Consider the following 23,179-nt stretch of genomic DNA (forward strand, 5'->3'; position numbering starts at 1 on the left):
CGGGCAGAAGTGGAAACACCGCGAATTGGGAGAGCCTGGTTCGACATGGTTTATTCATGCAGCAGTCGCATTATGCAAATAGCTCTCGACTAGCACTTGAAATTTGATTTTTTTTTCTCAATTTCTATTTCGATTTTTCTTTGCCATTTGTTGCAAATTCTGAACGGCAAGCCACTTTGCGCCGCTCTCACTTCGCCTGCAAAAAGTGGAGTGGTGCCACTTGGAGTACAGTGGGTGGTGCAAAAAGGCGGATCTGTGGGTGGGCCATTCATCTGCCTTCGGGCCAAAAGTGACTAACGTTCAGCGGCTTCTTTTCGGCATTGATTTTCGGCACTTAAATGGAATTACAGCAGGCCTGAGTCCCCTTAAATCCGCACCTTAACTCACACACACTCAGACACTTTTCTGATGGAAATTTGAATAGAAAACAAATTATTGTGTGCAAAAACAAATTTTCCCTTTAAATAAAAAAAGCGTAACATTATTTCGCACGCACTCACACTCGACTGGAATTATGCGGCATTGCTAAATGGTAGGGAAAATCTTTTCCTTCCCATTTGCCAACGCCGGCAGATGCGAGAGGATATTGTGACAAATGTTTAGCAGCTACAAAATACAAAATACGACAGCGCCTCGGTCTTCATCCTGATTTGAATATTTTGCATTGGGGGAATTTTCTTAGCCACCATCTCCATTTGCTAGGCCTTGTCTTGGATGTCTTTCCAAATGCACAAGGAGAAATACAGCCAGAATATGACCTAAACCTTTAACAATTGATATTTTAAGATCAAAGGATCAGATTTATGATATGGGCTCAAAATAAATTATTTGTCTTTAAAGTTATATATTGTCATAAATTCCAATAAATATTAAATATTAAAATCATACGTATTATGATTTAAATATAATTTTACTACTTTTTTACACACACCTTCAATTAAATAAAAATACTCTATAACAGCACTGTAATTGTTTCGATCACAATTGAATGTCAAAAATAGTATTTTCCTATTTAACCGATCGCATTCAGTTTTTTCCGGTGCACATATATGTGGGTCGCGCATCCTTGAATGTTTCACAGCTTACAAATCCTTGGCACGCACATCAGCATCAGCGTCAGGCGCCCATCATCAGCTTAGGCATTGTGTTTGCTCTTAACAAAGGCAAAAGTAATTCATGCAATGCGCCCGAAGAAGAATCAACGCACACATTCTGAATATTTGCCGAGCAAAGTAATAACAAAAACATCGGCGGCATGAAGCGGAATCAACCGGAGAGAGATGACGACGATGATATGTTGATGGCGCTGAAGAAGGACGAAGGACGCGGCGCTGACAGGCGACAGTCCTGACAGTTATGTCGGGGGCTGTCCCTCCCGTGCATAGAGCCGGGCACGAGACGCCGAGTTCGGGGCACTCCAATCGATTTAAACGCATATCAATCAAGGGTTGCCAAATTTGCCAAGGGCTATTCCAATATTTACTCGTCATGCACGGTATATCGAAATTCATTCAAAAGTAATCATTGAATTCAAGTGGAACAACACGGCGTATGCCTTATATTTCACATATGAACTGCCCCACGTCATGCCTGCTAAATTTTTAATTAAAAAGTCATGTGAGCGTGCTTTTATTTTATTAAGATTTCATTTGAACACGAATAGGTTGTTGATTTTTTTGTAGTTACAACTGGTAGACACACATTGGTCATGCATTATTGAATTGAATGCGGTGATTTTGTGGGGGTAAATGAAATATTAAATGAAATTTGGTTGCCTCCCTTTTGACGTTAGTAAAAATAGTGACTACATTTCGTTAGGCTTCAATTATTTATTTCGCATGTGGTCCATTAGGTAGGTCCACACAACTCTGAATTCGGGCTCTTAATGCCCCCCATTAAATTCCCCATTGCTTTGTCCCGGAATCACAATGAAATTCTCAAATGAAATTCAAATTTCCCGCTTCCTGTCCTGCGTCTGTCATATTAATTAGCCATCCCATTTCGAATGGCAGTCCACCCGAAACTAAAAACTAATTAAAAAGCCGTGCTATGCGAAAGGCCCAACATCGAGGCATCAAGCTTTCCTGATTTTCGGTGCTAATCGAATTGTTGAAACGCAATGAAACGAATGTCATTGGAGCCCAAAGAGACCGAAGGCCACCCATGAAATCCCCCATCGCAGCCAATTCAATTCATATTCATTCCGGCCATCAAATGACAGCAAATGACAGCGAACAATGAAATCAAATTAAAACACACTTTAACGCCGCGCCGAGTGAATGTCAATCAAAGGCTAAACAATGGAATGCCACCGAATCGATTCGAAAACGGGTGGCCAGACTGACTGAAACGATTTTAAATGCTCGCATTTTTATTGCCGAGTGACAGCCGAAAGGAAAGTGCCATCAATTCTGACCGAAAATCACCATGAAGGCTTCAAGTGTTGCGTGTTGTCGGAGTAATTAAATCCTGACAACTCAAATATCCATTAAAGTGAACTTAATTTGCTCATGTGCCAGCTTTATGACTTCCCAGAAAAGTGAAAAATAAAGGGGAAACGGAGGGAGTTAAACCTATTAAGCTGAGTGCAAAGTAAAAGAAAAATAAAGCGGAAAAATGACAAAAAGGAAGTTCAAGGATAATTGGAAAAGCTATAAAATATGAAGGGCACATTATGCCAATGTAGTCAGTATTAGTTTGATTTGTAAACATGTAAATAGCCATTTTTTTGATTCCACGAGAAACAGCTACTTTGAAAAGATGAAAATAATTCCTGGCACTTTTATTTTTAAGAAGACAATATACTAAGTAATCATGGCTTTCTATTATGCAATTGAAAAGCCAGTATTTGCTTAAATAAATGCATCTCCTTTGCGAAGCGTACAGAAACAACCATATTTTAGTACCTTTTTCATTAGGATTTGTTCCTCTTAAAACAAACTACTTTGGCAAAAAAATGAAGGCTTCAAACTCTCTCGAGTTTCATTAGCCATGTTAAGTAAACAAGCACGCCCGCAAACAGAGGCTTTCAGCCAGGATTCAGGATCTGCAGCCTTCGTGCCACTAAGCAGCTTAGTGAAAGTCCTTTGCCAAGCGAAGAAGAAAGGCAAAAGAATATCTACATGTGAGAGCCTTTTTTTCGAAGGAACTCGGGATGAAGAAAGTCGCTTTGGTGTTTAAATAACTTTGACGCGCTTTCAGCATATATACACACACACACACACACTCCTGTGAGGCATTTCCGGTCGTAATAGCGCACACATTGCCAACGAAAACTTTGATGACGTGAGCTTGAGTTTGACGTGCCGAAAATAAATTTGACTTCTTGCAAAGGGGCAACTTGGGAATACACATATGAGTGTGTGCTTAGCTCGTTACAATTTAGCCCCATTGCCAACTTCGAAGAAAACCCAAAAAGCGAATCTCCGCTGGCACCAATTTGCGTCGACCAACTTTTCAAGTTGTGCGATACAATTTGTCTCGCCTCATTTTTCGGGGCCAAATTGCTGCAATTATCATTTGGCGTTTTGGCAGCGAATCGCAGCGCTAATGAGGCGTCTGGGCCGGCATTGAATGCATTGAGCCGCAGAGGCCAGTACGCCTTCGCATATGCAACAAAATTTAAAGTCACACGCAGACAAATGCAGGCGATGTGCGTGTCTCTGCACTTCCCCTTCCGCTGCGCCATTGCAATTGCATTGGGGCAAACTTTGCAAGGGGGGAATCAGAAGAAACGGAGCGCGAAGGAGAGTGAATGACGTACACTAAAGAAAAATAAATACAGTTTCTAATAGGCTTATATATTGACGGTGTTTACCAGCCGAACATTGTTAAATTTAGTAATTTCACTACATTTAACATTAAATTCAATAGGATGTGGGTGGAAAATACTTGAAGCTAATAATTTAACCTTTAAGTTGTATAACTAATATTTAAAAGTTACTAAATATATGTTTATGTCAATATTGTTTGACTGAATAAAAACTGTCCTGGAAATATTTTAACCATACTTACTAAATAATCCTTAGTATCTTTCTTTAATGTATATACATTTTTAGAAACAAACCACAAAATTAAAAATAAACTATAAAATTTAATTTTGATATTAGTAAATAATATTTGTAATGTTATAGGTGAAGGGACTAAAGTCTTGGTGACATTTGTTGTAAACAAATTTCGTATATTTAATGATTACTTTTAACAGAAACTTATGTTCCAATGACCATTATTTTTAAAAGTTAATGTTATTTTTTTACATTTCACCTTTAAGAAGTGCGCTCTGACATTTATAAGATATTCTTCATCGTGTAACGTAGTTAAAGTCACACTCCGGCTTGCCACAGAAAGTTACTGCGGATGAGCGTGAGCCAGTGGAAAAGCAACGATGATAAAGACGATGATGACTACCGACAATTCCAACACAGCAGCAACAGAAACGACAACTGACAGCAAGAATTCTCAAGTCCTTCGGCACTTTTTATGTGCAACTATTTTGCATATGTGGAGGGGCTGGCTGTACAGCCCCGCAAAATGTGGGGTTACGAAAGTCAACGTTTGTGGGAAAACAGGGCGGGGGGCATTCGCACATCCTGGTGCTTGACGAAAGCTGATATCGACGCCATCCCTTTGAGATCCATTAAAGCGGCAGCAGCTCCATATCCATCTTCTGCCTCGTAAACAGATATCGGGATAGCTATATCTGGGCGTGTGTCTCCTAGTTGATAAGCCACTGCAGTGATAAAAAGAAAAACAGCTTCTGTTTACGCTCTCGGGTCGTGAATAATTGCACAAATGCTTTGACATTCAGTTAAGAGAAAGCCATTTAAATGAAAATGTTTTCCTTCAGGACAGCGCATTTGGCTGAGACAAAGTTGGCCCCATTAAAACTTATTAGCAATTTAATGCACGACTAGACAGCGTCCAGTTTTCGACCCCTCTCCTGGGGATAATTTTACCACTGCACGATTTTGTGGCGAATTTCACTGACGCCAGACATTGTAATGGCCAACTGCAAGGCGAAATTGGGAGTGGCGAAGTGGTTCAGCCATAAAAATGTTAAAAACAACATGCCGGCTTCGCTACAATCCCCAAAGGCATGTTGGTTAGAAAGTCAAGTTCTTAAAAACATCATAAAGTCGTTGAAGATGAAGCTAATTTCAATTTCATCTTTAATTCAGTCTTCTTGTTACATGTTGCGTATCTAACATTTAAGTTAGAAAGTTACTCTTTTTATTATTTACCCAAAAAAAATCTTTATTTAAGCAAATCTATTTTTTTGATCGGAATTTTTGCTTTTAATATTTTTTCCAGACAATTTTTGCCTATCAACAGAAAAACTATTAATTTTTTTTACAACATTTAGAAGTTTTGCATCTAAAATAAATATTAATACGTATAAATATCAAGTTTACACTTTAATCACATCATCTAGCTAATTTATTTTGATATAAATTCGCTTTCAAAGCCAATTTGTGTAAAAAAGTTTATTGCTACTAACTTTTCGGGGAGTTTACCAAAAGTTTGCACTTCCCTCGATTCGAAATGAACCTCTGGTATTTTCGTGTTCTCTTGTGCAACAAGCTGGCTGGAAAAAAACATGGGCATCAGTTTCCGTCTGGTTGCCGGCGTCATCTGCAGTCTGCTGACGCCGCCGAATCTCTGAATCTGTCCCCGAATCCAATGCCATTTCCCCTGCCCTTCGTCCCCATTCCACACTCACCCATAAACCTCCGTTTACCCAACCCATTACCATTCCCTGCCAGCTTCCGTGCAGGTCGTCTGCTCCATGTCTGAGTGTCTAATTTAAAATTATGCAACTACTAGTTTTTTTTCGCCTGCTTTTCCGCGATTTTCGCTCTCGCTGGCCGAACACTATAATTTCCCAGCGGCACTCATTGACTTGCCGACTCTGCGGCGTTGCTGGTGGACAGTGTTTTGGGGTCATGCGTTGCAAGGCCCCGAACAACATTCATAAATCATTTGCAGAGGTGGAGGAGAGTCTCCGCTCTGCTGTTGTTTTTCTACTCATCGTTATCACTGGCAAGCTGCAATCGACAGCCCCGCAGACCTCCAGAAAAACCCCTTTTTTCGTATGCCTCGGCATACTTGCACTGAAAACACATTAATCAATTCCGACCGACTGGCGGGCCAGACCACCATGCATATATCCATTGTGTAGAGTGGATCGTGGAAAAGTCGGAAAACAAGGACAAAATGAAACCGTTACACGCTCAGCGAGCGCAACAACACGAAAAAACAAAAAAAAAACCGAGCAAAAATACTCGTAACTTTCCATAATGTGCAACGCGCGTAAAAATTCGTCCTTAGCTCGGCGTGAAAAATATGCGAGTAAGTCGCAGGAAAACCAGAAAATAAAACGGAAAATCACAGTAAAAAAATGAGTTGGGGGTAAAAAACAAAAACATGAAGAGAAATTGTTTACGCTGCAAATATTTATGATTTTCATTGGTCGAAGGCTTCGCCGCATCGCGGAATTTATTCCAATGTTCCTATATATTCGCATCGATAAATATTTGGCCATAAATTTGGCGTGTAATCGGGCAGTGAGGCGTGTGGAATTTTGTTTGCCCAAGGCATTTGAATATTTTAAATTATTTCCCCCAAGAGAAAAACTATTACCTCTGAAAAAGTCAGATTGTTAATCACCATGCTCGGAATTCAATTATATTTTTAATTGTTTAACAAAATTAAAATGTGCTCATAATTTTCAATTTACGTGCAAATAAGGTGTGTTTTAAATAATAAATAAAGAAAATTCTATTTATTATTTTCTTTAAAAAAGTTTCGGAAATATGCAAAAAATTGAAAGGTGCAAATGATAAGTATCAATTAGCAAACAACATTTTCAGGTCACAAGGTGAACCAAAATCGCAAAAATATGTGATTTTATCAGAAATAAATTATATTAGAAAAAGAAACATTTTTTTTCTCAACAATCTTATAAAGTCTTCTTATTCATCTTGAAAAATACTTACTTACTTTTACCATACAAAAAAATAACGAAATATACAATTTCACCATTATTTTCAGACACAACAGTAATGACATTGAAATGGCGCCAGAAATACAAAAGCAGAAAAAGGCCAAAGAAACTGAAACAACGAATAATTGCAACAAACACTGCCCCAGCAATACATAAAACAACAAATGGAACCAGCAGACTGAGAGAAACGAGGTGCAAACTGAGGCAGCGCAGAAAATGGCTGCCAAATGAACGACACAGAAATGTGGCTAAAATGCTGAAAGTGCTGCAAACGACGACAAATCCAACACAATGTCGTGCAATTAAAGCAACAGGAACACCAGCAACATCCACAATGACTTCCAGCTGCAGCGACCATTGTCAGTCGCAATCGGAGCAGCAGCAGCAGCAGCAGCATAGATTGCAGCAACCGAAACAGCAGCAACATCAGCAGTTGCAGCAACATCAGCAGCGGCGACATCCACTTCCGGCGACCCTGACGCTGCTCCTCTGCCTGGGAATCAGTTTGGGAATGGCTGCCACAGCAGCTGCTGCCGGCGGAGGAGGAGGAGGAGGAGCTGCACCCGGTTCCGGATCCGGAACAGCTGGCTCCCCATCCAGCTCCAGCTCTTTGGGACCCGGCAAACCTGCCAATTTGCAACTGGCACCCGGCTCCTCCTCGACGGGATGCTCCCTCGCCGAATTCAGCTGCTCCAATGGAAGATGCGTTCCGCTGAGCAAGTACTGCAACAATCTGAACGATTGCGGTGATGGCAGCGATGAGCCGCGATTTTGCACACGTAAGTAAAGCCAAAATATAGCACTGACAGGAAAGATTTGAAAAATAAAGTCAAGGCACCAACAACACCATCTTAAACGTAGTGTTTAGGAGATCGATAACTGGAGGCAGTGTCCTCAAATTTAAAAACGTTAAAGACCTTTCCACTTAGCCTAAAATCATTATAGAAAGATCAAATTTTCTAGCAAAGAAAACCTACAAGATATACCAAAACAATATTTCTTATTCATTTTTTAATAGAAAAATTAAAAATAATCACTTCATGTTTTTACACTTTTTTTGAGTGTGTTGAAATGAGAAAAGTTCAGTTACGAAACCCAAGCACTACAACAATGTGTCGAAGCAATTATGTAAAGCGGAGCATAATGAGAAACAACCTGAAATGGCCTGTAAAGGGCATTGTATATCCAATTTATCAGCCGATTGATGGCCAAAGTGGTAGTAATTAAAAATGCGGGTATATCGACTGTGGGATAATTCACCCATACATTTTGATAAACAAATAAATATTATTTCGATTAGAATCATAATACAAATAAGTCTTTTGGAATAGGATTTCTAAAACCAATTAAATAGGTTTCAAAAATAATTTGATTGCGTATACGCAGTGTTTAATATTCCGTTAACTTGTTAGAGCTTTTCACTAATGAAATCAAAGGATTTTACCTTAGCAATTTAAGAACCTTTGCTAAAATAATGAATTTTTTCTAGCAACGAATGTCTTTCTTAGAAATCTCTATTTTCTTTATATTAAATTAAGTATACGATCTGTTGCTACTTATTCCCTAATTGCTTTCGATCACCAACTTGCCAGTTTAATGAATATACCCCCAAACTGTCTGGGAAATGAGGCCATATATCCCCCGCGAAATCGATTCGTGAGGGTCCCAATGGCTTCCAGCCTGAATCCTCATGGAGTGCAGGCAGGTACGAACGTGGAAGCAATCAAGCTTGTCAAACCCCATAACCGTCCGGCAATCAACTCCCTCCGCTGCATCCATTCACTGGCCACTCTTGTAAACACGGCCTCCATGTGTAAATGTAATTAAGCACTCCCCTTTCGCACATGGAGCACCACACAGATTGGCACCCACCCACCCATTACCCTCCCACTTTGGCCCTCCATTGGCCCTCATAATGGCGGCAAAGTGAACTTCTCACTTTTGCCAATTGGCTGCCAGTAAGCCCCTCCACTTGCCTCCTCCCCGGGAAGTCCTGCTGCTACTGTTTCTGATGCTCCCGGGCGCGTCATGTCAAGCGTTGATGAATTTAATTAAGTATTTTTCAATGACATTCAATGAGACGGGCGGACATAGTATGGGACAATCACCACGATGAACAAGGACAGCGACAATTCGTGGGGTTTTAATTGAACAACGAGCGGGCAAATATGTTTGTGTTTGGGTTTGTTTGGGAGCGAATGTTGCTAGAGAATAATAGTCCCACTTTACCACATATAGTTTAAATCAGCAATTGTTGAGTCACACGATAAGATCTTTAAATTAATAGTAGGGATATAAATTTGAATTTGTTGTCCAAAAGAAAATATTTAATTCCCTTAAAATATAATATATACCTACTTTACTTTTTGTTAGCAAATTAAAACTTCCAAGCTTTAATTAATATCCACAAATACAAAAAATTCGTTTATAAATCGGTACTAGACAAACTGTTAAATATTTGTAAATATGTTTAAAAAGTGCGAATTTAATTAGATATAAATTCTAATACCTCAATCGAACACGCCGTAATCGATTCACTAAAAGTTGTGTTAGCTGCTGTTGAAGTTTTTCTGCCACCCAAAAACTATAATTAAATGCTCAATGCTTATAATTAGTTATTATTGCAGTGGCAATTATAGACACGCCTCCGCGACCTCCGCCCACCAGCAAATCGCTTACAGGCCTGTCAGATAGACAGATAGACTGACAATCAGGAAGGCTATCAAATTGGAAATACGCCTACAGCGGGGTCTATTGATTTCCCCTACAATCCCATAATTATCTAATTGACTATTGATGGCTGAGCGCATAATAAATTTGATTGAATGCACAGACAGCAATTAGAGCAGCACAACTACCAACACTTGAGCAATTTATTCGAATGGAATTATTTTATCCAGGGGCTGTCGGCATCGCCTGTCTCTGTCAGATTCGTATGCATTTTTAATAAAACTAATTGAAACGCCCGAGGAAAAGGACGGGATCCTGAAGCGGTCCACAAGAAATTGGCAATTTCCATGCAAAATAGTTTTGCCATGACTCTCACTTTATTTTGGGGACAACTACAAAGAGTAGGACTTAACTCCATAAATGCAAATAGCACAAGCATAAATCATTTCAGTTTGTGGTCATTCAATTATGAAAAGGAATTCCGAATTCGAATCCGTAATCGAGTGAAAGCTGGGAAAAGGGTTAGTCGATGGTTTTTTTATTTATTCGCTAACCGAAAACAATTCGATTGGAAAATTCTCAGAGCATCTATTCCAAGCACAAACACAAAAATAACTTTGGATTCCTTTTCATTAAAATAATCTGAAACAAACAAAAACAAAGGGAGCTAATAAATAAAGTTAATAAAAAGGCAAATTAAATTAGCGAAAACATATTTTCCAGTCAGAAGCTTAATAAACATTGTACAACCATCCAATTAGTTTTTCTTTGAAGCCAAGAAATACAGCTTGCAAGGGAAATTTCCCAAGCTTTAATTTTCGGAAACACAATAAGCATTATTAAATTTGTCATCAATTAAATTTATTTAAGCATATTTTCCAACCTCGAAAGAGGTTTGCACATTATGTTAATGTTGAGTTGACTTAATTCTTTGCAATTAATAAAAGCAATCTTAACCAAAGACAAAGTAGTAAATAACATTTCCTTAACTTAATATTAAAGTCAAAGTTGAATAAATGTTCCACAAATTGTGTGGCACACATTTGCCACCCTCATTCAAAATGCGAATACATTAAAAGTTAAGTACCTTAAATTATTCAAGTAAATGGATTAGTTTACTTTGCGTTCCAATCAGTTTGCATATGAAGTTAATGTTATGTTAATTTGATACTTTGTGTTAGCATCTGCCTTGGTCTGGCGATGATTTATGGTGCGACAATTGCCATTCCTCTGTGGTTCATTCGGGGGTATCCCCCTTTTGGGTTTTGGAAAGGAATATATCAGTTTGGGTTGCCTGGTTACGCGCGAGGCAAACAAACTAATTGCCAAACTAACGCTAATTGCGTTTAATATATATTTGCAGGCTGTAATCGCACCTACTACGGGGACATCGGCCAGACGTACTCCCTGGAGTTGCACCGCCCCAAACAGGATCGCGTGCCCTTTGTGTGTGTGCTCACCTTCACGGCGGCAGGTGGCCAACATGGCGATGTGGTGCAGGTGAGTCGGGTCAGGGTTCAAATCCAGCTACACAAAAAAAATTACCCATAAAGGGTTATTTTATTTTGAGTTACAACCAAAATCTGCATTGCGCTCAAGTGAATTAGAACTTTTAAGATCTTATTAAAAAGGGATATTAAATAATATCAAAGATTAAATAAATTTGCATTAAATAAAATAGGTTATTTGATGATAAGAGTTTATTTTAATATGCAACAATCTCATATCCTTTTGGTATTTCAAATCAAATTAATTAATGATGTATGATAATGTGGTTAAAACAGAAAATGGGGTTGATTTATATATTGGACTTTTTGCTGCCAAATGTTGAGTAGTCAGGACAAAATTCGATTTTTATCAATTACAGTTTTTATAAAAATGGTAATTTTGTTTAATTTGTAAAAAAAGCGTTGGATATCAAACCACAATGAAGATTTACAAAAAAAATAACATTTAATTGAGCAGTTTATTCTTCCGGTGTACCTTTAACTGCAGAGGTTCTCCTCTTTCTGCTGCTGCCATTGCCTTTCACATTTCATTTTGTAACGGGATAAACTACGCCATTAAAAGATAAGCAACAACAATGGCGCTGGCAGAAGACGGGGGTGAGGGGGCATTGAATAAATGGGTTGTGGATTGTGGGTGGCAGAAGCAATATTGATTTCAAAGCCACTCGCTGGAGCGTAGCAAATGCTGCACCACCACCCCATTTTGGGGCAACAGGAAGCAAGTGCCGGCGCCTGTTAGTTATTACGCCACTTCACACCTCCAATTGGAATGAAGGATGCTGGGGCAGCAGGAGGATGAGGAGGAGCCGAAGGAGGAGTACCAGGCAGCCAGCCAAAGCCTTTGGCATGCTCGAGTGCGTCCCAAGAGCATTCGGAACTGATATCCACTGAGCTACGAGCACTGACCGAAACTTTATTACTGACACCCCCATTCGGCGCATCCTGAAAATATTTTATGCCCAGCAGAGAGACTATACTAGATTCCAGCAGATTTATGCCATCGGGAGGAGTAGAAGCATTTCCCTTTACTAGATGGTGGAGCTAACAATAAATCGTTATGTAATTGAAAAACAAACAGGGAGTTCAGGCAAATTTTCCCTTTCTAAATGGTTAAACATATTTGCTGAGTTTATGCGAAACTACTTAAAAAATAATATAGCTTAAGACTTAAAGGAATTTAGAAAGTAGGTAAGGTAAACAGAGTTTTTGGCCATATTACAACTGTTATAAAAGTCAAAGATTAAAAAGTGCATTTACCTAACAATAAAAAGATTTGAAATTTCTTAACGTTAAAAATAATACGTGTATTGATAATCTATGATGTCGATTTTGTGACTCTAACTCAAAAGAAACAAAATCTTTAATTTTGTTGTCCACAATAGGGTTATCAAAAATAAAATATCAAGTAGCTTATTTTAGACAGCTTAATCTGTGGTTATTATTTATTAAAAGCTACTAAAAACATAAATGGAAAATGTGTATATATGTAGGAAAATATAGTCTGAATTGAGCTTAATATTAAATTAAGCTTTAGGGGCATTTAAGGCTTCCTAAAGAAGAGATGCTATGACATATCTCACATCTTCACTGTCCGAATCGCCCTAGGTCACCCTGGACAGCTTCACGATTGGCAGGTTCACCTCGTACGTTCATGAGGGTTGTCCAGACGGATATATGCAGATAGCGGAGTCGGCGCGGACGCCCATCGGTGGAATGTGGTGCGGCAGCTCCTGGGGACCAGTGCTATTCTACAGCGAAACCCGCTCCCTGATATTCACCATCCGGCTGAACAGGTGCGAACCGCGTCCGATATAATTAACTGACCCCGATTTATGTGTAAATATAACCCACAGACTGGCGAGGGATCAGAGTGGCTACAACTTCGACTTCCGCATCAGATACAAGGTTCTGTCCAGGGACAGTTCGGTGACCCGCTACGGGGGCATTAAGCTGGCAGGTGCGTGCGACCACAGGGACTGAGGTCGAGGCGTGTTCCTAATCCACTCAACTGTTCCCTTTTTTTCAGAGTTGGCCCAGTGGCACAACCGCAGCAGCTTCCTTAATCAGCAACAGCAACAACAGCAGCAGCAGCAACAAGGTGGTGGTGGACCTGGTATCCTGGAGGATTTCACCAACTCCAGTGGAGCCCGTTCGGACCGTTATGGCCAGGACTTCAGTCTGTTCAGCGCTTATGCCAACAACAAGACCTTCATGGCCTCGCTGGAAAAGTCTCTGGCCAAGGACGAGCAAAACTACACGGAGCCCAAATACTATTTGGGTAAGTTTAGAAAATAAAATAATTAGTATGACTTATAAAACTATTTCACTATTCTTATTTTGTTGAACCAAAAACCAAAACACTTCTATACTCATTTTTCAATATAATCAATTAAATATCAAACTAGCTTATATTTGATATTATAATAACAGGATTTTAGGAATAGTATTAAATATAATTTTTACTTAAGCACTTATTTGAATTGAGAGTCTTCTGAAAATTCCTATTTTTTGACTTTATTTTTATATAAATTAATTTTCCTAGCTAATACCTCTTTTAATGACTCATTAAATATTATTTCTGGGTGTGACATCTGTTTCTCGCATTCGCAGGTGACCTTATACCCGGAACGTATTGCTCCAGGATCTTCAGCGACTGCGACAAGAAGCCCTGCCGCCTGCAGTCGCCCAACTTTCCCGGCATCTATCCCCGCAATCTCACCTGCTACTACGCAGTGCGACAGGTGAGCAAAGAACAATTAAAAGGAAATTAAACTCCAGCCAGCGAGTCTAATGTTCCGGGTTACAAGCCGTGCCAGGCCAAAAAGGTTTGACACTTCCTACCAACGCAGGATTTTGCGGACATCCTTGCTGTTGGGTCATAAAAATACAGCCAAAGCGTAAAGCGCTCTGCCTTATTTTTATTCATGCCACAACAAAGTTCAAAAATCAAGAGAGAAAAAATTAAATGGCAATTTACATTCCAAAATAGAATGGGCTTTTATTATAATTAACTGGAGGAGCAGAGACTGCCGTCTAAAGCGTTGCCAGCCTCCTTGGCATTTTTAATATGTCTGCTCCAGCCCGACGGGGATTCTCCTGGCAGGACCCGTTGCCATTGGCAATCAACTGTTAAAGGTCTCACATGCTGTGGACGTCCTTTTAAAATTACAAATTGTTTACTGGCTCCTCGGCTTGTACAGAGCATAATGTGGCTGGCTATATTTGGAAGTCACGTAGTTCAAAGTCATTGGCAAAGCCGGCTTATACAGGTATAGATAAGTTTTTTTGTAGAGTCTTTACAGAAACCAGGAAATAAAAAACACATTCAACATGGTGTCACTTTTTTTAATATAGGTATTTCTTTACTTTATTTAAAAACAATTAAACGTCTGAAATCTTTTAGAAACTTGTTACTTATATGAACGTTTTTGTCAATATATAGAAACAAATTAAATAATTTAGCAAAAAGGTCTAAAAAACAAAAGCTTAAAATTGTATATATTTATTTTTGTATTATTTCTGATTCTGAAATAGAATTAGAATTCTTTTTTTCAATGTCGTATAAATCAAATGTCCCATTTGAATAAGAAGAAATACAAATTTCAATCACTTTTTACAAGGTCGGGCAGAAAATTCCGCGGAGCGAACTTTGCGTAATTTAAATGCTCCAATTAATCCTCCTGTTTCTATTCCAGCAGGGGGGAATGGGACTGTCAAACAAAACATTCTGTGCGCTGCGGCTCATTAATTTGCATTTAATTCTCCTGTCCACACAGCACGACGTGCCCCATGGCAAACACGCCCTGATTCTAGTCAAACAGCCCAAGGGCAATCTGGTCTGGATCTCCACCCAGGAAACGGCCACGGCGAACAAAATGGCACCGCCACCGAGTGCCAGCGACAAGGATAAGAAATTCGAGCCCAGGCTGAAAACATGGAATGACTGCGATTACATTCAGGTAATTAAATCTGCCTTTAAATGCACTTTTCTCCGCCTCTATCTCTTCTCTATCTATCTGAATCTGTATCTGTATCTGAGTATCTCGCCTGTATCTGTATCTGTATTTGTAAATGTCCCTGCGATGAACTGCTCTGTGTTTGCATTTGCCAACTTTAACGAGAGATCCAGCATAAAAATTACTTCCTCTGTTGGCCAGTGGCCGGCGAACAGGGCCAGCGGGAAAATTCGGGGTGGAAAACTGGTGGAAAAACTGCGCAAAAAACGACAAATTGAAAAAGAAATGAGCAAAAATCTGAAATCAGTTGTTTGCACTCCCTTCCGTCCCGTATTCCCCTCCGATTTTCCACTGTCATTGCCCCGGCATTGTGTGTGCGCCTCCACATCCGATGTCCATGTCCTCGTCCGAGTTCCAGGACGAAGTCCTCCGTCCGACATTGCCTTAAGCACTCGATAGGCTTCTCTAGCCAGTCGCGGGAAGTGTTAATTTCGTAGCCTTTCTTTTTGTTTGCCATCGGGGAGCGGGACTCGTACTGGAGTCCATAAAGCCCCCAACTTAAAAGGGGCAACTTTTGGATGAGCTCTTAATGAGCGTTGTGTATGCAGAATGGAGTATAAATGGAGAATAAGCCGGCAAAACGGAAAATATGAGGGATACGAAGTGTTAAATAAGCTGGCGAAAGGTATATGCTTGAAAGAAACTAGGCCATCATTAAGGCATTTTAATTATATTAAACATAAAAAAGAAACTGGAGAGGGATTTAAAAAAGAGAATTAGAATAAGAAAACTTTCTGTGCCAGAACACTGTTAAAATAAAGGGGGAATTAATTGCTTTTCCCCGGATTATCTCAATTGTGCACCCCATAGAAAATGTATCCTTTAAGAATGCACTTGTTTTCTGAAAATGCAAAAAGCTGGAATAGCAAGGAGTAGGATTTAAAAAGAAACAAGAGAGAATGGTAGAAGTTTTAAAGAAGATGATAGAAAATCTTCGGATTATCCCAGTGCCATGCAGTCTTTACCCCAAAACCCTTAGAAAATTTCTCTTTTGAAAACCACTTAATTTCTTAAACTGCACCAAACTAGAAATTGCTATACATCCAGTAAATGCTGAAGTACCTATAAATATATGTATATATTTTCTCCAATAGGAAAATGTAAAGCCCAAATGGAAATCCACGGTAATGCAAGACTAAAGAAAATACCTCGCTCAGTTCAATTCAATTCAATTCAATACAAACTCATGATGCCACAAATCAATTTAGTAGTAGAAATAGTGAGCACTTGAGTTCTGACACCCAACCACCCACCTCACCCCACAATTCACTCTCTCTTTGTATCTCCCCCCACGATTAGTAACAATTATTTGCCATCTCTCGCTGTTCGAAAACAATTAATCAAGCTAAATGTATGCACTGCCCGCTAAACCCCAGCAAACAAACAACAAATCAAAATGATCTGGGTAAATCGACATCTATGGGATATCTATAGACTAGATAATATATTCATTAGCACACACGCGAGGGGCAGAATCTGTCATTGGATTTATATTAATGAACACTTGGCACGCACATCATAAATCGCACACAAAGCGGGTTTGAGGTCTGAGGGCATCAAGGACATCAGTGGACGAGCGTGCCTGGGTCCCATGTAAATAATTGCCCCGGGCATTCATCATACAAAAGCAGAAGAGCAGAGGATGCCACTCCTGGTGGATTTCCCACTTCCGGGCTCCATTCAGACCGCTTTAAGCTGATCTGCCACAGCGGTCAAAGACATTCCATTCCCTATACCCATCCTCTTAGCCAAAAAGGGAGGATGGGGAATCTCCACTAAAACGTTTTGACGATTTCCGTGTCGAGGAATTTTGCTTTTAGTTGCCCATTTAGTCATCAGCAACTATTCAATTTCGCTTCGCAACAAAATCCCTCTGACAGGGGAGGATGTGACCCCTGTGCTCCGGCCCTCAGTAAATCCCCCATTAAATGCTCGTTGTGGCAGCAAGGCGTGCAAATCCCTTCCTACACTTTGGACTCTCCTAACCCGGAGACCTAGCCGGCTAACCCCTTTACTTTTTGCTTATTCAGTTGGAAAGCAATCCGCTCGGACGTTAGCGCCATTTGCAAGGATTGCAGGACCCTGGGCCTGTGCACTCTGCCTACAAATTGTCCTCCGCTTGCCATTTCCCACCGACTTTTTCCCACTTTTTGTCTCGCGCTCTTAAGCCAAAATGTCCAAAAGTGCTGGCCATTTTGGTGCGGCATGTGTGAATAATCGCCGGATGGCGAGAGTCCAGCAGCCTGAGATCAACGAAAGGAATGGGAAACTGGGCACGGGAACAGGAGTGCACACATGGAAAAAAGCCATTCAAATCCATTAAAATAAACTATCAAATTGGTATTTTAATACACATTTTTATTACATTTTCATTCAAATGTTTTCCCCAAATAAAAAAGCAAAACAAGCTTAGTGTGATCTGAAATTAACTTTTTCATCTCAATGAACAAAAACGTAAGCATGTAAAAAAATTATGATTTAAAATATTCATTATTATTACTTTAATTTGCATTTAATCACCTAAAAATATGATTAAAATAATAAATTGGCAAACTTTTTTTATATTTTAAGCGAGCTATATAGTTTTTTTACCCTGTGAGCCTGGGAACCCCTTCTGCTGATATAGAGGGAAAAACGTAATCTCCCCATTTATCCTTATATATCCCCCATCTGTGTCTCCACTAATTTGTACAAATGCCGCGCTTTCAATAAATTTGTGGTCACAAATTACCTGGACCACTGGCACGGGTGTGCGGACTGTGGCTCCGGTCCGGAATCTGGTCTGCGGTTTCTGGCATAGTTTAAATTTGCGGCCAGATGCACAAACAAGGGCGACCAGGAAACAGAAACCTCAGCTAAATTAATGCAAAAAGTCCCTGGCCACAAAACTAATTTGTCATGCGTTGGCCAAAGGTAGGAAATGCCCGTGGACAGGGACTCAGTCCGAATTCCAGTAGCACCATGGAAACACCATTTACACCCACACCGCGCAAGGCCAACTCAATTAAAATGCGCACAATTATGCGCCAAATGCCAAAGCCAGTAGAAACCGCACACAAATGAACATGTTACGTTTATGGCAACTGCCAACTCAGGTAATAATACTATGATACCTTTGAGTAACCATAAAATACGAAACAAGTTGCTCATCTGAATAAATGTTTTAATTATAGTCAGTGCGATGGTTAAGATGAATAAGCAATATGCTGTTGATATCAAAACTCAATGTTTGAATATAAAAGTACAGTTTCAAATCTGCTAGTTCGTTGGGTACTATCATATTCCAATTTTTTAAAATTTTGAGAGGTCTAACCTTATTGTAGTATATTAAATTCCATCAACACCTTTTTTTAACAACCAAAGTCACCCCAAAAAACTGGCAAACATTTTCAGACATACCCTCAGACTTCAATTTAGTAAAAGGCCTTTGCCACCACGAAGCACTTTAAATATACCCTTAGAAAAACCGCATAAACATGTTTCATTCATTTAAAACAAACTTTAAATGAGCTTAAAATGTTTGACATTTAGTGGGCATCAAGTGTTGGACACATCAAAGCCATTGTGCTCAACTACTTAGACCTGCTCGAAGTCCTTATAACCCCCTTACCCTTAACTAACACACCGCACCATTACTTTCCATCGTCCTGGGAAGCGGAATGTAACCAAAAATCACGTATACGTACAGTGGCCATTAAGTAATACGAGAGCCTGCTGCACTTTGGGTCCACTTCTTTACAGCAATTACCGTTCTTTCCCACTCAGTTCGACTCAGCCCCGCCCTCTCATTCCGCCCTCTTTTGGCCACACTCGGCCTTTAACTTCAATTACTACACTATGAATCAAATTTTGCAGTATTTCGTTATTGTTTTTAAACCAACTATTTCCTCATTTTTCAAAAACGAAGAACAAATTAATTTTACAAAGTTTCAAAATATTTTTAAAAACTAACATTTTTTAAGGCCTTTACGGTGACTATTATAATCGCTTACTAATTATAATGTAATAAGCTTATTTGTTTTTTTATATTATATTTTGTTTTGTTTTCTTTTTTTTATTTATCACATTGTCGTCGTTCGGAAATTGTCTTAAATGTTTTACCTTTTTTTTTTTTTAATAGTCTCTAAATTGCTACTTTAATATTTATTTATGTCAGCTAAGGACATCATTATGTTTACGATATTAAAAATGTAAAATGCCACGGATAGGATCTCTATTTATAAGACACTTAGGAGTTTTATCTCACTGTGTAGTTAGTTAGTGTCACCCACATGGTGAAATCAACAAGCACCACCCACATTTGTCGCCCGACTCACTCATTTCGCTCTCTCCTCACCCACTCTGTTCTCCTTCTTCTCTCGCCCTCTCTCTCTCTCTCTCTCTCGGTGTCCTTTCGCACCCGCAGGACTACGTGACCGTGTACGACGGCTACACCACACGTGACCCCATCATATTGAAGTTTTGCGGCGGCGGTCAGGCAGTGCCAGCGGCCGTTTCCAGCGGCCCGGAGCTTTTGGTCGAGTTCAGCACGTCCCCGTTTGGCACCTTCACCGGCACCTCGTCGCAGGTCCTCCCGCTCTACGGTTTCCAGCTGGAGGTGAGTGGTTTATCCAAAAGGGAAAACCAGCAAACCACTTGACGTTGTTTTTACCACCGCAGGTTGAAGTTCAATTCGTGGACATCCAGAGTCCCACGTACTCGAAGAACAAGAAGCCCTGCGAGTTTTGGATTCGCGGAGCAGGTCGTGGCATCCTGGAGAGTCCCAAGCACTCGCTGGCCCCGAATTCCACGTGCCTGTATCATCTGCAAGGACTTGGCGTCTTCAAGACCTTTGACCACCTGAGTTTGTCGCGCAGGACGAGCAGTCAATCCGGGATGCATCAGCCACTTTCCCGGTTTAAGGTGTGGATTTCCATTCTGAAGTTCAACTTGGACCCGGAATTTGGCCAGATAGATGAGACATCGGTGGGGGCAATTGGAGTGTTGCAAACGCAGGAGGATTGCAGCGGAATGCTCCGCATCTGGGATGGAACTCTAAGGGATGCACCCGTGTGCAAAGACTTGAACTGGTAGGTAGTTAAAATAAAATAGAAAAACAGTAAATCTAAAACAAATTATTTAACTTTAGTGCCAGCGAAACGAGTAGCTATAATACTCTGGGTCACTATGCTCACAACTCCACCAATGTGATAGCCAGATTTTGTCGGGGCACTATACCCCGCACCTGTGATCGCTCCAATATTAATGAGACCTACGCCAGGCCCTGTACAATATCCGAGAGCTATGTGTCCAGCAGCGATGCCATCACGCTAGAGCTGCGTAACACCGAATCCACAGTACTAAGGTAGGGTTTCCCTATAAATTATTTTACATAATCCTGGTAATCTCCCTTTTTAGACCACTGGATTTCAAGCTGAAGTACGAGTTCATAGACCTGCATCAGGATGGTTTGCCCTGGGGAGGCGGGGAACATGATTGCAACCGCAAGTTCCTCAGCAGCATGATGGATCGCAAGGATCCAGCCATTTTCCGTAGCGTCCGCAATATATTTCTATTCGGAAGAGGAGGCACTAGGAACCTGAAATGCATCTACAAATTCGAGGCGCAACGTGGGGAACGGGTCAGAATCAAGATGAGAAAAGTGACAACTACCAATAGAGCTTGCTATTCCCGTGTTGATGAGGATATCAATCGATCTTTTTGCTATGGGGATACGAATGTCAGAATTGAGGTAGATATAATCTAATTTAATCCAAACTTCTTTAAAAACTAATTGCTATCCTTACAGATCTTTGAGCGGCCCTATCACGATTCAATTCTACTTCATCGTGGCTGCATGTGCAACTCCTCCAACCAATCCCACCTGCCAGTGGAGTACACATCTACAAGTCGCGACGTGGAGGTGCACTTCATTGCCCAAAACATGACCACCTTGGATGATCCGGACACGGTTAATTTCGAGGGCATGTTCGAGTTTGTCAAGGCGCCAACAAGTTGCAAGGATGGTCGCCGGAAGTTCGGACCCAGTGGCACCATAGATATGACCTTTGGAGATGTAAGTAGATCCTTAAGCTCCTTGATTATGTTAATTACAATTAAATTTTATCTCCTTTAGGTGGAGTGCCGCTCAAGACCCTGGCTGATTGAGCCTTCAAATGGCAATAAATTCTTGTATGTGCGACTGAAGGCTATATTCTTGAGTAAACACAATCCCATGAAGACTCTGAACACCACCTATGTTCAAACAGATTCTTGGAGATGTGAGACCAAGTCGAGGGCTGTGCTGACCACTTCAGAGGGTAGGTTTCAATATTTTCTATAATTTATTATATTTTACACTTTTTAAATAATTTAGGTCTAACCATTGTGGCCTGCCCACTGAGTCCGGACTCAAGTGCCTATGAGTTTGTGGAGATTTTCAGCTCCGGTTGGAATGAGAGACCCAATTTTGCGCTTATCAATCGATCTAGGGCCATCAGCGTAGAGTTTCTACGTCCTGGCAATGGCGAGTACTCCTTTAACTGGATGGAATTGATTCCGCGACCCACACTAAGTATTGCCGGTAGGTTTCGTATTTAATCTTTTACGAATAAAATCTATATCCTATCCCAACCCCGCAGAGGACTGCCAGTTTAAATGTGCAGAACTGGCTGCCTGTGTGAACGCAAGTGTTTGGTGCGATGGCGTTGTCCATTGTCCTTCCGGAGATGATGAGACCTTCTTGCAGTGCTCGGCCTTAATGAAACTGCCCGCCGAGATCTTGGCCACCCTTTGCCTGATCTTTGTGCTCTCGTGTTGTGCTTTCGCTGCCTTTGCCTACAAGTAAGTGATGTAAAAGGGTTTTAATGAAAATGTTAACTAATGGATGGGGAATGGACTCTTTTAGGAAAATCAAACGGAAGCTGCGCGGCTCCTCGGTGCTGCAGACGCGACTCAAATCGCTCAGCTCAATGGACACGGCCGTATTGGATGAAAAGGAGGTGATTTGCTGACAAAGCGACAATTCTGTGCGTTACGTCGAGATTGACCGTGTGACCACGGTCTGATGCTCGACGGCCAGTAACGTGCAGAATTGTGCCCCGGAACAGAAACCAGAATCGCCACCACAAGCCAACCAAAAGATACAGAAACCACAATTACAACTGACGCGAATGCGAAACGCAACAATGAAACGATCAAAAGAAAAGGCAACTCTTTTTCGAAATCAAAACCAAAACCAAAAAACCAGAATCAAAATCGTTCACCTGTTTTTTAAAATGCATTTATATGAGAGCGAATCCGTTACAGATCGCACGATTTCGTTGGTTCTATTTGTATTAACCTCTATTTTATAGATCGCAAGACTCGGATGACTCGTGTTCTTTTTTTTAGTGTCGCGCAATTTTATAAGCAATTTTCTAGGCCTAGGGTTTTTTCGTATGTATTTTCGATTTGATTTCCCAACTCGACCCACACAAAAACACACACTGTACATACTAACGATCGCGTAACACGAAAGGACGAGGACCAGAAATCGGACAGATCTGACCAGTTAATACTTCCACTAGGTTCGTGTCTTTGGTTATAACAGAGTACTCATAGACCTATGTAGATACAACTGTTTCCTAATAGCCTTTAAGTGTATCGTACTATGCTAATCAAACCGACTAAACGAGTTCAGATGGGAAGGGTTAGTTTTTTTGGGGAATGTTTCAGAAACTCCCACAGCATTTATTATGCGGCGCACAAAAACAAAAAAAAGAAATGAAAAGAAAATAAAATAAATAGTAAAAATCAAAAGGAGTAAGCGGATAAAAGGGAAATTAATCGACAATTCCAAGAGTAGATCGTAAGTGAAACATGTTTTACATTTTAAGATTGATGGATGGCATCGTAAACGTAAATTAGTCGCCAGGGGGACACATTGGATAGTCGAATATGTCAATATATATAGAAGCTAGATGAATTCGTTAGTTGTTTAATAGACGTTGTAGTGATCATGG

The 23,179-nt window shown here is 40.3% G+C and overlaps 1 protein-coding gene across 4 annotated transcripts in view; it reads left to right on the forward strand.

Moving 5' to 3' along the window:
* LOC108048287 overlaps positions 1-23,179 on the forward strand; it is a 45,147-nt gene that overhangs the window by 21,534 nt on the left and 434 nt on the right. For 3 of the 4 annotated variants that reach the window (XM_044456662.1, XM_044456664.1, XM_044456663.1), the window contains exons 3-19: positions 7,051-7,782; positions 11,037-11,173; positions 12,787-12,974; positions 13,035-13,138; positions 13,208-13,459; positions 13,792-13,922; positions 14,958-15,140; positions 16,292-16,321; positions 19,603-19,794; positions 19,857-20,266; positions 20,326-20,541; positions 20,595-20,928; positions 20,986-21,252; positions 21,313-21,496; positions 21,553-21,759; positions 21,818-22,019; positions 22,084-22,177. In XM_044456662.1, the coding sequence (XP_044312597.1) occupies positions 7,051-7,782; positions 11,037-11,173; positions 12,787-12,974; positions 13,035-13,138; positions 13,208-13,459; positions 13,792-13,922; positions 14,958-15,140; positions 16,292-16,321; positions 19,603-19,794; positions 19,857-20,266; positions 20,326-20,541; positions 20,595-20,928; positions 20,986-21,252; positions 21,313-21,496; positions 21,553-21,759; positions 21,818-22,019; positions 22,084-22,177 (3,863 nt within the window). The remainder of the gene's footprint in view (positions 1-7,050; positions 7,783-11,036; positions 11,174-12,786; positions 12,975-13,034; positions 13,139-13,207; positions 13,460-13,791; positions 13,923-14,957; positions 15,141-16,291; positions 16,322-19,602; positions 19,795-19,856; positions 20,267-20,325; positions 20,542-20,594; positions 20,929-20,985; positions 21,253-21,312; positions 21,497-21,552; positions 21,760-21,817; positions 22,020-22,083; positions 22,178-23,179) is intronic. The other variant, XM_044456665.1, reaches the window with a different exon arrangement.

The sequence above is a fragment of the Drosophila rhopaloa genome, unplaced genomic scaffold (assembly GCF_018152115.1).
Source record: "Drosophila rhopaloa isolate 14029-0021.01 unplaced genomic scaffold, ASM1815211v1 contig_150, whole genome shotgun sequence".
NCBI lineage: Eukaryota > Metazoa > Arthropoda > Insecta > Diptera > Drosophilidae > Drosophila > Drosophila rhopaloa.